The 13,508-nt window shown below is 32.3% G+C and overlaps 2 protein-coding genes across 2 annotated transcripts; one reads left to right on the forward strand and one right to left on the reverse strand.

Moving 5' to 3' along the window:
* Positions 1-2,259: 2,259 nt before the first annotated feature.
* LOC25484307 (zinc finger protein GIS) lies at positions 2,260-3,378 on the reverse strand. The gene has a single exon (XM_013613083.3). It carries the CDS (start codon positions 3,148-3,150, stop codon positions 2,575-2,577), a length of 576 nt encoding a protein of 191 aa, XP_013468537.1. The 5' UTR covers positions 3,151-3,378; the 3' UTR covers positions 2,260-2,574.
* A 7,201-nt stretch (positions 3,379-10,579) lies between these two features.
* LOC112420441 (uncharacterized) lies at positions 10,580-12,022 on the forward strand. Its single transcript, XM_024779822.2, has 2 exons — positions 10,580-11,123; positions 11,212-12,022. Exons 1-2 carry the CDS (start codon positions 10,608-10,610, stop codon positions 11,986-11,988), a joined length of 1,293 nt encoding a protein of 430 aa, XP_024635590.2. The 5' UTR covers positions 10,580-10,607; the 3' UTR covers positions 11,989-12,022.
* Positions 12,023-13,508: the final 1,486 nt, after the last annotated feature.

Consider the following 13,508-nt stretch of genomic DNA (forward strand, 5'->3'; position numbering starts at 1 on the left):
TCAATATGTGAAGGAGAAGCACAGACATATATTAGCTAGCTCTTGTACTGAAGCTGCATTAACTGTTTTTCTTTTCTGTCAACTCTTGTTAAAACCACGTTAAAAATAAAATTGGGATATTTTTTCTAAAGAAATAATTAACATATTCTAGTAGTTTGAGAACAAAATCATATTGAAGCACAGAGATAGTAATTCCTTACATTGAGGAGGTGGGGAAGAAGACATAAATGTACTTACATTGAAAAGAAAGTTTCTAAGCAATGCATTTAGCGCAACGAGTATGATTATTTTGTACTTTTTTACAAGATTAGGAATAATTTTTGTATGAGTACTATCTTTTTTTTTTACTTAAGCAAACCCTTTAAGATCTCTCAGCCTCTCACTGATCTATAAAATTCTAGAAATGGACATCTTTAATTAATTCGAAGGATGAGAGTGTGTGTCCAAACACATACACATCAAAATGGGCTATGATACAACATGTGAGTTATTCTCATTTGACACTTTGTGATGTGTGTTACGATAAAATAGAGGTTGGTAATGAAATAATGAATGGATCTTTTTGAATTCATTTCCTAATGTGACGATGGTGGGGGATCATATTTAGGTTACCTTGTAGAAATAGTTTTATATAAAATCTAAACTAAAAATGGGTCTATGAGTGGGTATATTGTTCCTTTTGTTTGTATACTAGGTGAGTAGTTCCATTCACATTTGTTTAAAAAAAGCTCCGACATATTTTAAATGAGATTGAATCATACTCTTAAAAAATAAAGGTGTCTGATCATATATACATCAATAGTTTGAAAACCTTGACAATATAAAACTCGTATTCAATACAAATCGAAGTTAAACTCATATTCAATACAGATCGATAAAAATAAACTTATAAAAATGGTCAAAAATGTTTGAAGCTAAAGATTTTTTTTTCCATTACAATCAATAAATATATGATTTTTTTTTTGGTTACATCAATAAATATATGATTGATTTTAGGTTTGTACTCCAACTCATCTATAAGGAGAGTAAACTAAGGTGAGAGTATGAGGCCAACTCATGTTTAAATTTAATTTTGTAGAGAAACAAGTTATTTTAAAAGCATATGATTGATTTTGATATGTGATTATTCTTGAATAAAATTATTTTTGCCTCATATTATTCTAACTTGAAGTTTAAATGATTTTGAGTTTTGGCATATACAGTTTATTTTTAACACCAAATTTATCATTTAACTTGTATATGAATGTCTTAAACATAAATAAGTTTATATTCAACCCATTTTTAATCTAAATCAAATTTACAAAATCATTTTATATGATATTTGTTATATTTTTATAGTTAAGTTAATTAATATGATTGGCCAAAAGATTGTATATATTGACATCAAATCAAAGGAATGAAACAAGACAAATATTTTAATAAAATAAATACAAAAGATATATATATATATATATAAAATGCGGTTGATGTCGGAGAAGCCTTGGGTTTGTATGATGCGTTAGAGTGGTTAAGTGACACGCAACTGGATAATATTGACTTTGAAGTGGATTCAAGAACAACGTAGTTGGCTTTTTACGCGCGTAAAGATGATGTTTCTAAATTCGATAATGTAATTACATCATGTCGTGGCATTTTTTTCCACAAAGTTCACAAACTCTAGGGTGAAGTTTATTCGGAGACAAGCAAACGAAGTCTCTCATGTTTTAGCACAAGAGACCACATTAGTATCCAGTCCCACCATTTATTATCAAGTAGCCCTTTGTATTGACAATCTTATTTTTAATGAGAAGCTATAAGCATCATTCCTTAAAAAAAAAATCACACACAACTGTGTTTTTCTTCTAATAATACAAAGCATATATATACATATATCATTCACAATACTGGCAACGACCAATACCTTAGCTCTAACCAAAAACCATCTACAAGACACAATCTTAACCCTTCTCCAAAACACAAAACAGTATACAATTGTACTCAACACATTTTATTTTGAAGCAGCAATAAGGTTACACATAAGAGAAATTAACTACCCCAAAACTATGCCCTTAGACAATCCATAAGGCCACCATTCTATATTTGAAAAGTTTGCTTCACAATATATCCTACTTGTTCATATAGCTATACAGTTTTTACAGTTAGTGAGAAACCACTCCTCTATATTGTTCACTATTGTATCCTTAGATTAGTTAAAGGTTTTTAAATTAATATATTTAATTAGATAATTTCTTACAAAATAGAATAAAAATCACTTGCATATACATAAATAACCTAATTTTCATTGAAACAAGCAAAAGATGCATACAAAAATTAAACATGAGAGTAGTAGCAAAAGAAACATTGAAATATGTAAAAACTTCTGGGTTATAATAATATAAAACCCTAGCTAGTAGTATATAAGGGGCAGGGTGTATACATATAACCCTCCTTAGTTGAAAAAGCTCCCACAGCATAGAAATCTTAATTACTTCTCAATATATACAATTGCATGCCATCAGAAATAATACATAAAACATGCAATTATATATATATACACAAAGGTAGAGAAATAAGTGCAATATATATTAATTCTTGCTATGGATAATGACCAAGTCTAAGCTCCAAATCCAATTCACCCACTTCATTGTTGTTTTCTATCTTGTCTTTATTTAATGGATTTGTATACAAGCTCAAACCCCTCCAATCTTGTCCAAACATCCTTTGATTTTCAACACACAACATCTCACTATATTGAACATGTGAAGGAAAATATATTTGATGATAATTAAGAGAATCTACCTCAGGAGTAGTTGTTGTGGATGAAATTGAAGAATAATAACCCCCTCTTGCAAGATGACTTGGATTAATTGTTGAATAAAATCCAAGATCTCCATAGTTATCATGATCAACTACTAATTTGCTTGAACTAGGAGGAGCAAAATTGGTTTTAGTGGCACTTTTGTTGTTATTTGCTCTATCTTTTCTATGAATGTTCATGTGTCCACCTAAAGCTTGAGCAGTTGTGAAACCTCTTTTGCAAAACACACACTCATAGGATCTACCAATTCCCATGTGATGATCATGATCATCATCGTTGTTTTGGTCAGATGATCGATCGATGTTTTCATCGCTCGAGCTCTTTGAATCATCTTGAAGGTAGCTGAATTCCATGGTGAATTAGTTATCAAAACCTAGGTTGTTTTTGTTGAAATTTAATTCTATGAGAAGATAAAAGAAAGTAGTATGAGAGGGAAGAGTAATATAGAAAGAAGAAAGTGGAGAAGGTTTGAGGAAGAGACAAATGAAGGGCATAGGCATTACCTAAAGATGTATGGTCAAGTGAATGTGTGGTGTAAAGTGGAAAAGTCTTAGAAGTTTGCTTACAGATTTATTCTGTTAGCCGGCTTTGGATTCATCTCTATAGCAAGACATATTGAGTTTTTTAATTTTTTATTTTTGTGGGGTTAATATTTTATTATCTTGATGATTAATTTTTTATATTAAATGTGATTTATTTGTCTCTCATTTGGACTCTTGTGCTTTTCATCTAGCTAGCTAAAATAACTTTAATTTGCAAACCATTCTTTGTAGCTAGTACTTCTCTTTAACCCGTACTAGCGATGTCAATGTATTGATAGTTATTTTATTCTATCAAGATTATATAGAAAGGGGAAGGAAGAGGAAGAATGGAATATAATTGATCCCCATCCTTAGGATTGATTGTATCTTCTTTTTTAAAAATAAAAAAATTAAATATTAATAATGTGTCATTAATAATCATTTCATTCATATGAGATTTGAACTTTGATCTTTGATGTTACTAAGCAAATTCTCGCTAACAAACCGACACCTCTTGGACAATGATCGTATCTCTCCAAATGAAATTCATGATAAAATGGCCTTTTACAAATATCAACAATGATATTTGTATATTCTAAATTTTCCTACACTCATTCAACACTTTATTTTCTCTCTATCTCTCTTTATATCAATCATCAACTTATCGAATCTATCACATTACTCTCTATTATCTCTATCTCTCGAGATGTATACACTTTTGAGGTTTCTAACAAACATTTTCATACAAATATTATATCAAGGTTCAATATTTAGTGATTCTTAATTAACTAGGGATATAAGGGTGTTTCTTGTTTATTCTAAGAGTGGTGTATCAATCCGCTAGAATGTCCTCATTGGAGATAAGTTGAATTTAGGGTCTTTATTTAAGTTTTTATTTTCTTCTTATGGTTGAAGTATTTCTCATATATTTTTCTTGATTGATTGTATCTTTTTTTTAGTCATTTTAGCACGTCTTGTGCTAGAAATATATTAAATTTAAATATAAATTCTTTTTCAATATTAAATTTAAATTTATATCATATATAATAGCATACAATATACAAATATTGAAGTAGAATTAAAAAAGTTTAGATAGCATATAAATGTTATAAAAATAAAATAAAAAGTATCTGTCATCTTTCTGTTTGTCTTTATAAAGTGCCTAACTTCTTCATATATATGGAGTAAACAAAAATGTTTTTTAGCCAAAATAATTGACCGCTTCTTTATGTTAATATGCAGACCACAGTCTGTATTATTTATCAAAAAAAACTAACCTGGTTGCCTGGGAGCTTGATTCTGAAAGCAGGTGGAGTGGGTTTGTTTCATGTATTTTGGATTTCTCACTACAATTTCATAACGGTCGTGTATTTTATTAATCTATTTTAATGATTATGAATAAACTGTCAATTCAAACCTACTGAAATAAATGTTGATACTTGATACATTGGCACCGTGAAGATTTTCACTGTCAAAAATGAAGAGATTTAACATTTTATTAAAATTTGTTAAATAATATAAGAATTTGTATATACTAGACAAACCCTGATTTTTTTACCAACCGGAAAATATTAGTATAACTTCTTTTTTTTTGAAAGGGAAAATATTAGTATAATTGGTACTATGTATTGGAAAAAACCAAAGTCCCACATCGGATATATAAGACTTTTGATAATAGTTTATATAAAGAAGACAATCCTCTATTTACAATTCAGTTTTGTAAGCATGATCAGTTATGCCCCAACTTTCAACGGTATGACACTTTCATATTTAAAAATAAGGGTTGTTTAGTATAAACCAGATCCAAAGGTGAATAAGATATTAATCTTCTTTTTCTCTTTTCTTTCTATATATTTTTTATAATTATAAATAAAATTTAATTTTTAATAAAAACAGTAAAGATCATTCTTTAGACTATTTGTCAAAAAAAAAAAACTTTCTTTAGACTAATTTTGAGAGGACCATATTCGATGACCTTGAAAATATTTGGCCAGTGATAAGAAATCTTTAAAAAAACTCCCTTAGTTCTTTTTTAGTTCAACGTAACATTAAGTATTTTTATTTGTCAACGTTAGACTTAGTTAATTATTGTGTAGGGGTTTGTCTAATATTGACCTCTCAAAAAGGTCAAAGGATGGACCTTACTATTTTTAGTAAAAAATTAATTTTATAATAGTAAATAATAAGGAAATTTTTTATTACAATTTACTTAAAATAGTAAGGTCCCCCTTTGAACCATGTTTATATTAGATGTCTTTTTATTACAAATAGAAATACATTGATGATATGATAAATGATTAAGGATATTATTAAAAAATATAAATAATTGCATCAAAAGTAATAAAGTTTATTGGTTGTGTTGTTCCTTAAAAAAAAAAAAAACACTTCAGTCTTTAAACAAAAGATGTTGGCAAATCTTAGCATTTGTGTTTTGGGTTAGTGCGATACTTAAACATTTCTTCTTAACCTTTGAACTCTTTTTTGGAAGGTCCATACAATATAATGAAAAATGTTAGTACGTTAATAATATGATACTTTCATATTTGAAAATGATTTGGTAACATAAATCTTTTTAAAAAAAAATACAAGATAGAAATTCAATCTTTAAACGAACGATTTTGCTAATCTTAATTATAGAATGTAGGTTTTCCTAAATCAATCCCTACAAAGTTAACTTGTAATGTGAGAACTAACACTTATAAGTTAAAAAGTGATTAATCCCATCAAACATACTACTTTTAACCACGCCCTCCAAAAAAAAATCCCTTGAGTTTGAGCCACCTCGTGTTGCCCCTCTTATGAATCATCTCACTTACAAAGTGAAACCTACATTTTTTAAAGTAATGTGGAACTTCTAACTCACTTGCTATCAAACAATCTCCCCCTCAAGGGCGATTCCATATATCTATTATGTTCTTCTTAAGCAGACGTTTTTTTTCATCCAAATACACTTACACTCGCCGTTGTGGTACTCAGCGAAACACACGTCATCAACACCTTGTCAAAAAGACTTTCAACTCAAGGGGTTTGTCCAACCCTTGTCTAACTATCGACTCTAATACTATTGTTCAATGAGCACGAGGATCATCCATATTAGGCCAAGAGCAACCACACATATGAGTAGTATACCACATCTTTATCAAAACCAATAAGGAATTGTCTATAGATCCTCGTAAAGTTTCCAAGCTCTACCTTTTCAAGCAATAAAGAACTCATAACTTACATTTGCTACATAAAAATTTTAAGGCCTTATAGGTATTTGAATGTATATCTCCTAATTTGCGTTTCTTATGAATAATTAACTAAGTTAATATACTCATTAATCTGTAAGAATGGAATCAAATGTAACTATTTGGTCAATGATGCTAGGATTCATACGACATAGGTAAATTCACAAGAATAATTTTATATTTTTATACTTTCTGACAATGATCTCCTTTAGATTTTAACTATTATTTTATATAATTAATTTGGCTTCATAAGGAAAGTAAAATTGTTTTATACATTATATTATAAAATATGAAACTGCGGTGCTTGGTAATTTACATGACAAGTGACCCTTTTTTATTTACATGAACAATTTAGCAAATGTATCAATCAAAGATTTACAACCCCAACAATACTCCGAAAGGATTACGTGCAAATTAAGGTCCCTCAACAAGCTGGAAAAATTGAACTATGGTAACTTAATTATATAAATTTCACATATATATACATACGTTAAATTTCTATTTGTACAAAGTAATATAAGTTGAAATTTTTACCCCTCTATTGCCTTTTGAGGGTCCAATTAATTACATGTAGAAAACTCATAGGCATGACGCACTCATTGAGATGACACTAGTTGCTAACTTTGATAATGTGATGAAAGAGATTCGAAAGTACAGGAAATTACTATATAACTAGCACATGAATTTGCATGGAAACATGTAGGAACCTTCCTGCAGGGACGTATAGATGGAAGAGAACATGGGACCAAATCGTATGATTTTGTTATATCACAATCAACATATATATCAGTAATCAAGGGGTTAAAAAATTAAAATAGCCAAGCTAAAGTTCCTCTAATTAGATAGTACTATAAAGCCTAACTATATTGTTTAGGCCTACATCTGCATTTGATTGGGTAACAGTGTTTGCATTGATTTCAGTACAATAAAAAAAGAGAACTGATATATATACACACTGAGCTGGCCAACCCCCTTTTACATCCCAATATGTGGCATTTTTAATTAATTTTATCAAGGGTAATTTTGTCAATTCGCGTTCACCTTCTCTCTTTTATCTGAAACACGTTATTTCTTCCTTCCATCCACTTACCTTTTTCTCTTCACTCCTCTTCACCACCACCTACCTCCTCCTTTCTCTCACCAACCACCGTCAACACCGCCGCCCACCACCTTTGTCCACCATATCAACGTCAGATCTCACCGTTAGATCTCACAACCGTCGTATCCTTTCGTCTCATCCTCGGATCTGACCATCACCACCGTCGTTGGGTATATCAAACTCACCACCGGAACACATGCAACGCCGACGGTCATGAACACAACACAGGACAAAGGTGAGATTGAGAGCTCTGTGAGAGAGAATTGCAGAGAGAGATGAGCTGTGTGAGGAAAAACAGATTTCAAGGCTTCTTCATTTTCTTCCCAAAGGTTTTGTGCATCACGCTTCTTCGCAACCAGATTTCAAATTTTTCATTTTATCTCCTCATTCTAAATAACATACCAGTAACAAATAAATCCCAAAAGTTCTACTTGGAAACATTCACAACAGATTGAAAAAAGTTTTGTAGCATAATTAACAACAAAATCAAACCCAAATTTCGCATAATATTAACAAAAATCAGAATGAAACTGAAAACACATAGGTCACAATTGTTGGAATAAATAAAATTCATTAAACTGAAAGAAAAAAAATTGGCACTCTCTCAAGCGTTCAACAATCTTAAAGATTTGTCTGTAGAACATCAAAGATTTGTGTGCAGACGTGAGAAAGAAAGCCCTGAGTTTTCAGTATTTTTTTTAGTGTGTTTTATTGTATTCAATAATACTTATTATTTGAACCGTCAGATTAATCAAATGGCTAGAACGATGCAGACAAGCTGTTGTGTTGATTTTCTTCTTTAATTAATAAAATAAATAAATGCCACATAAGGAGTGAGTATGAATGGTATAAGGAAAGAAGGTGTCCATGTATAATTATTCATAAAAAAAAGGCTAATTTTGATTGTCGATTTACTCCATCTCTATAATTATAAGTGTTATTTATAAACTAATGCATACTTCAGATAAATTATTGGATATTTGAACTCGAGTGGTTAGCTTCACTAAATGACGAATTATTTGTGATAACTTTGATTTTATGGTAAAACAATTTTTTATAGGCTAAAATATGGCATTGGTCCCTGCAAATATGTCCAGTTTTGGTTTTAGTCCCTGCAATTTTTTTTTATAGTTTTTAGTCCCTGTAAAATTAATTTTTTTTGGAAATGGTCCCTGTCCCCAATTATGTGATGATTTGTCACTTTTGTGCATATGTGTCATATGATGATTGTGCTTACTTGTCCAGCTGGCATCCACGTGGCAAGACACTCATTTTAAAATCATTTTTAATAAAAACAATATTATTTTTTATAATTCAAAAACAATAATTATTTTTTAATTTAAAAATAATAATAAAATAGATACAAAAGGGGAAAAACGTTAGAGTTCCTCATTTTCCCCCTTTCTTCTGTCGATCTCAATCGCCATCCTTTCTGCTTCTTCAAAATCAATCGTGTAAGTGTTATTCTTCTATTCATTCGATCCTATTATGGTTGTTATTCGTCTTGACTGTTTGGTTCATTTCGTTTCCTTTCCATTCGTTTCGTTTCCTGGACTGTTGCGGTTTCGTAATCAACGGCTTTGATTTGCAGGTTTGCCTGGGTTTTGGGTTAAGCAACAATCGACGGCTGGGATTGGTTGAGATAGCTGTAAAGTGTAAGTTCACTAAAAAAAAAAACCTATATTTATGGTTAAAATTTGAAGTAGTTGTGTGTATACATGTGTTTTGTCGTTTTCTTAGTGGGGACCACCATGATTCTAATTTGAATTTTTTTTCTTTCGTGATTTGCATGTGGTAGTATGGCAATTACTGTAGGGTTTCATCATGGGGGTTCTTTTGTAAAGGACTGGATTATCTATTACAATGGTGGTCAAGAGTCAGTAGTAGAGTTTGAAGATGATAAATGGTGTTATTTTGAAGCTTATGGATTAGTGAAAGACTTAGTCAAAGCGTTTAAGTATAGAGATAAATTTAGGATGTGGTGGCAGATTGAAGAAGAAGTAGGTTTTAGAGTGGTTAGGGTGGATGAGGATGCTGCTAATATAAAGGAATATGCAACTAGAAAAAAATGCAAGGTTAACATATATGTTGAGCATGATGTGGATGGTTTGGTTAGTCTGCCTAATTTTGTTGATGCAGATGAATTGGTTAAAGATATAGGTAATAAAATAGTTGTTGCAGAGGACCTGGCTAAGGATAATGGGAAGTGGAAGGGGAAGGAAAAGGTTGTTGAGTGGGAAGAGGATGGAATGGAATCTGTTAATGGAGGGTCAAGTAGTGATGATGATGTTAGGGGTATAACTTTAGATGATAGTGAAGAAGAAAGAGGGCTAGGAAAGGATGATGGTTTTAACTTTAAGTTTTCCCCACCTATGAATGGTACAAATAGAGTGATAATTGAAGGTAATGGGTATAGAGTGAAAAAGAGAGCATGTAAAAGCCCAACCAAAAAGAAGAGCCCATCCAAAAAGAAGGCCCCAAACAAAAAGAAGAGTCCAACCAAAAATGATGCAAGAACCAGGGCTGATGGTGCAATGTTGTTGTTAGATGATGTTCAGATTGTGGCTGATTATGTAAGTGATGAGTTGGGTAGTAGTGACCCTGATGATTCTGACATTGAAAAAGCTCCAGAGTATGAGAGGTTTAGAATGGAACATATGCATAAAAAATTTAAGTTCAAGATAGGCATGGAGTTCAGTTCTTTAGAGGAGTTCAAAGATGCTATAAGAGAGTGGACAGTTATCAATGGGTATGAGTGTAAGTTTTTGAAAAACGACAAGAAAAGATGTAGGGTGGTTTGTAAGTCAAACACAAACTGTGAGTGGATGGCTTTATGTAGCCAAGTGGGTGAGCAGCACACCTATAGGATTAAAACATTGGGTGGGGACCACACATGTGCAAGGACATGTGAAAATAGATCTGCTACATCCAAGTGGGTTACAAAAGCTATTGTACCTAAAATGATGTGCACTGAGAGTATGAGAGTCACAGACATCATAACAGATATGAGGACGAATCATGGTGTTGGTATCACCTTTTGGAGGGGTTGGAAGGCAAAGGTGCAAGCAAGAAACATCATTGATGGAGATTCAGCAAAACAATATTTAAACTTATGGAGATATGCAGCTGAAATTAAGAGGGCCTCTGATGCTAACTCAGTGAAAATTAATGTTGTTAGATCTATACCAACCCTCCAACCCAGATTTGGATCTTTTTATTTTTGCTTTGAAGGTTGTAAACAAGGGTTCTTGAATGGTTGTAGACCCTTCATAGGTGTAGATGGATGTCATTTGAAAACACAATATGGCGGGCAACTTCTGATAGCTGTGGGAAGAGATGCTAATGACCAATATTATCCTCTTGCTTTTGGAATTGTTGAAGTTGAGAATACTGAATCATGGAGGTGGTTTTTAACTCTTTTACTGGAGGATATTGGAATTGAGAAGAGATGGGTATTTATATCTGATCAACAAAAAGTAAATATATTAATTCTACATCAATCAATTTGTTTATCTAATAAGATTAATTAACATTTACTAATTTGTTTATATGTTTTTTTGTCAGGGACTTATGTCTGTCTTTGATGAGATGTTTGAGGTTGTTGAACATAGACTTTGTCTCAGGCACTTGTATGCAAATTTTAAGAAAAAATTTGGAGGAGGGTCAGCAATTAGAGACTTGATGATGGGGGCATCCAAGGCAACTTATTACCAAGCTTGGGAAAAAAAGATGCAACAGTTGAAGGCAATTGATGTACCAGCATGGGAGTGGCTTATGCTTGTGCCTACCAAGCTTTGGTGTAAGCATGCCTTCTCTTTCTATTCTAAGTGTGATGTTTTAATGAACAACCTCTCTGAAGCTTTTAACTCAACAATATTGTGTGCAAGAGATAAGCCTCCAATTACCATGTGTGAGTTTATTAGGACATATTTGATGAATAGGATTGCAACTATTAGGTATAAACTAACTTCATGGCAACAAAAGGTAATGCCAATGCCTAAGAAAAGATTAGATGTTGAGATTGAAAATAGTGGAAGTTGGATTCCTATTTGGAGGATGGATGATGAGTTTGAAGTTAGTAAGCTTTATGAAGGTTTTAAGTACATAGTTGATATTGGAAAGAGAACATGTACTTGTAACTTTTGGCAATTAGTGGGTATTCCCTGTAGGCATGCAATTGCTGCAATGGGTAAAAGGTCTCAAAAACCCGAGGATTATGTGGATGTCTGTTATTCAAGAGCAACTTATGAAAAATGTTATAGCTATAGTGTAAGTGCCATTAATGGAGAAGACATGTGGCCAGTTGTTGATGTGGAAGAAATGTTGCCACCAACTTATTAGAGGGGTCCAGGAAGACCAAAAAAATTGAGAAGAAGGGAAGCTGATGAAGAGACAGCTGGTAAATATAAGAGGCAGTGTACTAGATACAGATGCACCAAGTGTGGTGAGGCTGGACATAATCACAGATCATGCAAAAGTACTCAGGTTAACCCAATTGCACAAAAGCGGAAGGTATAATTTGTTTACAATATTTTGTTAGATTTAAGTTTATATTAGACTATGTAATTTATTTACCTAATGATTTGTTATTCAACAGAGGAAACCACCAAGGTCTGTGCCAGATGCACGAAATGCACCTTCTGAGAATGTCCAAGATGTGCAGGATGCACATAATGAAATTGCACAAGATGCACAAAATGAAAATGCACAAGATGCACAAAATGAAACTGCACCTTCCGGTAAGGCACCTGTTGCTAAAAACGTGTCTGGTAGAGTTGTGGCTGCTACTAAGGGGTCTGCTAAAGTTGTGTCTTCTAAATACAAGCATGTTAAGCCTGTTGCTACTAAGGGTGCAGCTGTTACTAGGCCTGTAGTTGTTAATAAGCCCGCTGCTAAACCTGCTCATAAAGCTTCTCATAAACATGTTGCTACCGTTAAGCCTAGTTACAAGTTTAAGTCTGCTACTGATATTTCTTCTACTTCTACTTCTATGTTTGTTACAAGTGCTAATGCTGCTACTTCTATGTCTGTTAACCCTCATTTCAAGGTTCCAGCAAAGGTATGATTAATCTTGCCGATTTAACATGTTTACTTCTAAGTTTATGGTGTGATTAATCTGAATCTAAATCATGTATCTTTTCTTGACAGAAAAAATCTGAAATCATATATGATGTTACTCAGCTTAAAAACAAGGCAAGGACCACCATGTCATGGAAAGGGAGAACTTGTGATGGATCAAGAACAAATTCAAGCTCAAAGGTGCCAATTTACAACCTTAACAACCTTAGAAGGAGTGGAAGAACCTGCTACTTTGGTCCACAACCCAAATTAGGTGCACTAGGGACTCTAGAGACCAACCCAATTGGAATAGATGAGGGAGATGGAGTGCTAAGTCAGGAGAACCATCCATGAAGAACCTGCTACTTTATTTACATATTTTCATCTTAATGTAATGGCTGAAACAATGCATTTTATTTTGATGTTATGGCTTAAACATTGTCTGCTATTTTGATGTTATGGCTTAAAACATTGCCTTTAAGTTAATGCTACAATGTTTTGGCTCATGCCATTTCTTTTAGTTTTATGTTATGTTAATGCTACAAGGCTTACGTTAATGCTACAATGTTATGGCTACAATGCCTTTTAGTTTAATGTTATGTTAATTCAACACAATCAATATAACAAACAACATAAATTTTTCATTCATTAAACACAAGGTTACATCAGGGTTCATACAACTCTTACTCATAAACCTCGATTAAAAATCAACTAACACAGACAACCCACTAATATAATACATACACAGAGAACCAACTAGACCAAACACAATCAACTAACATTCAACTAACATCAATTCTTAA

This window comes from Medicago truncatula, chromosome 1, assembly GCF_003473485.1.
Source record: "Medicago truncatula cultivar Jemalong A17 chromosome 1, MtrunA17r5.0-ANR, whole genome shotgun sequence".
NCBI classification, from domain to species: domain Eukaryota; kingdom Viridiplantae; phylum Streptophyta; class Magnoliopsida; order Fabales; family Fabaceae; genus Medicago; species Medicago truncatula.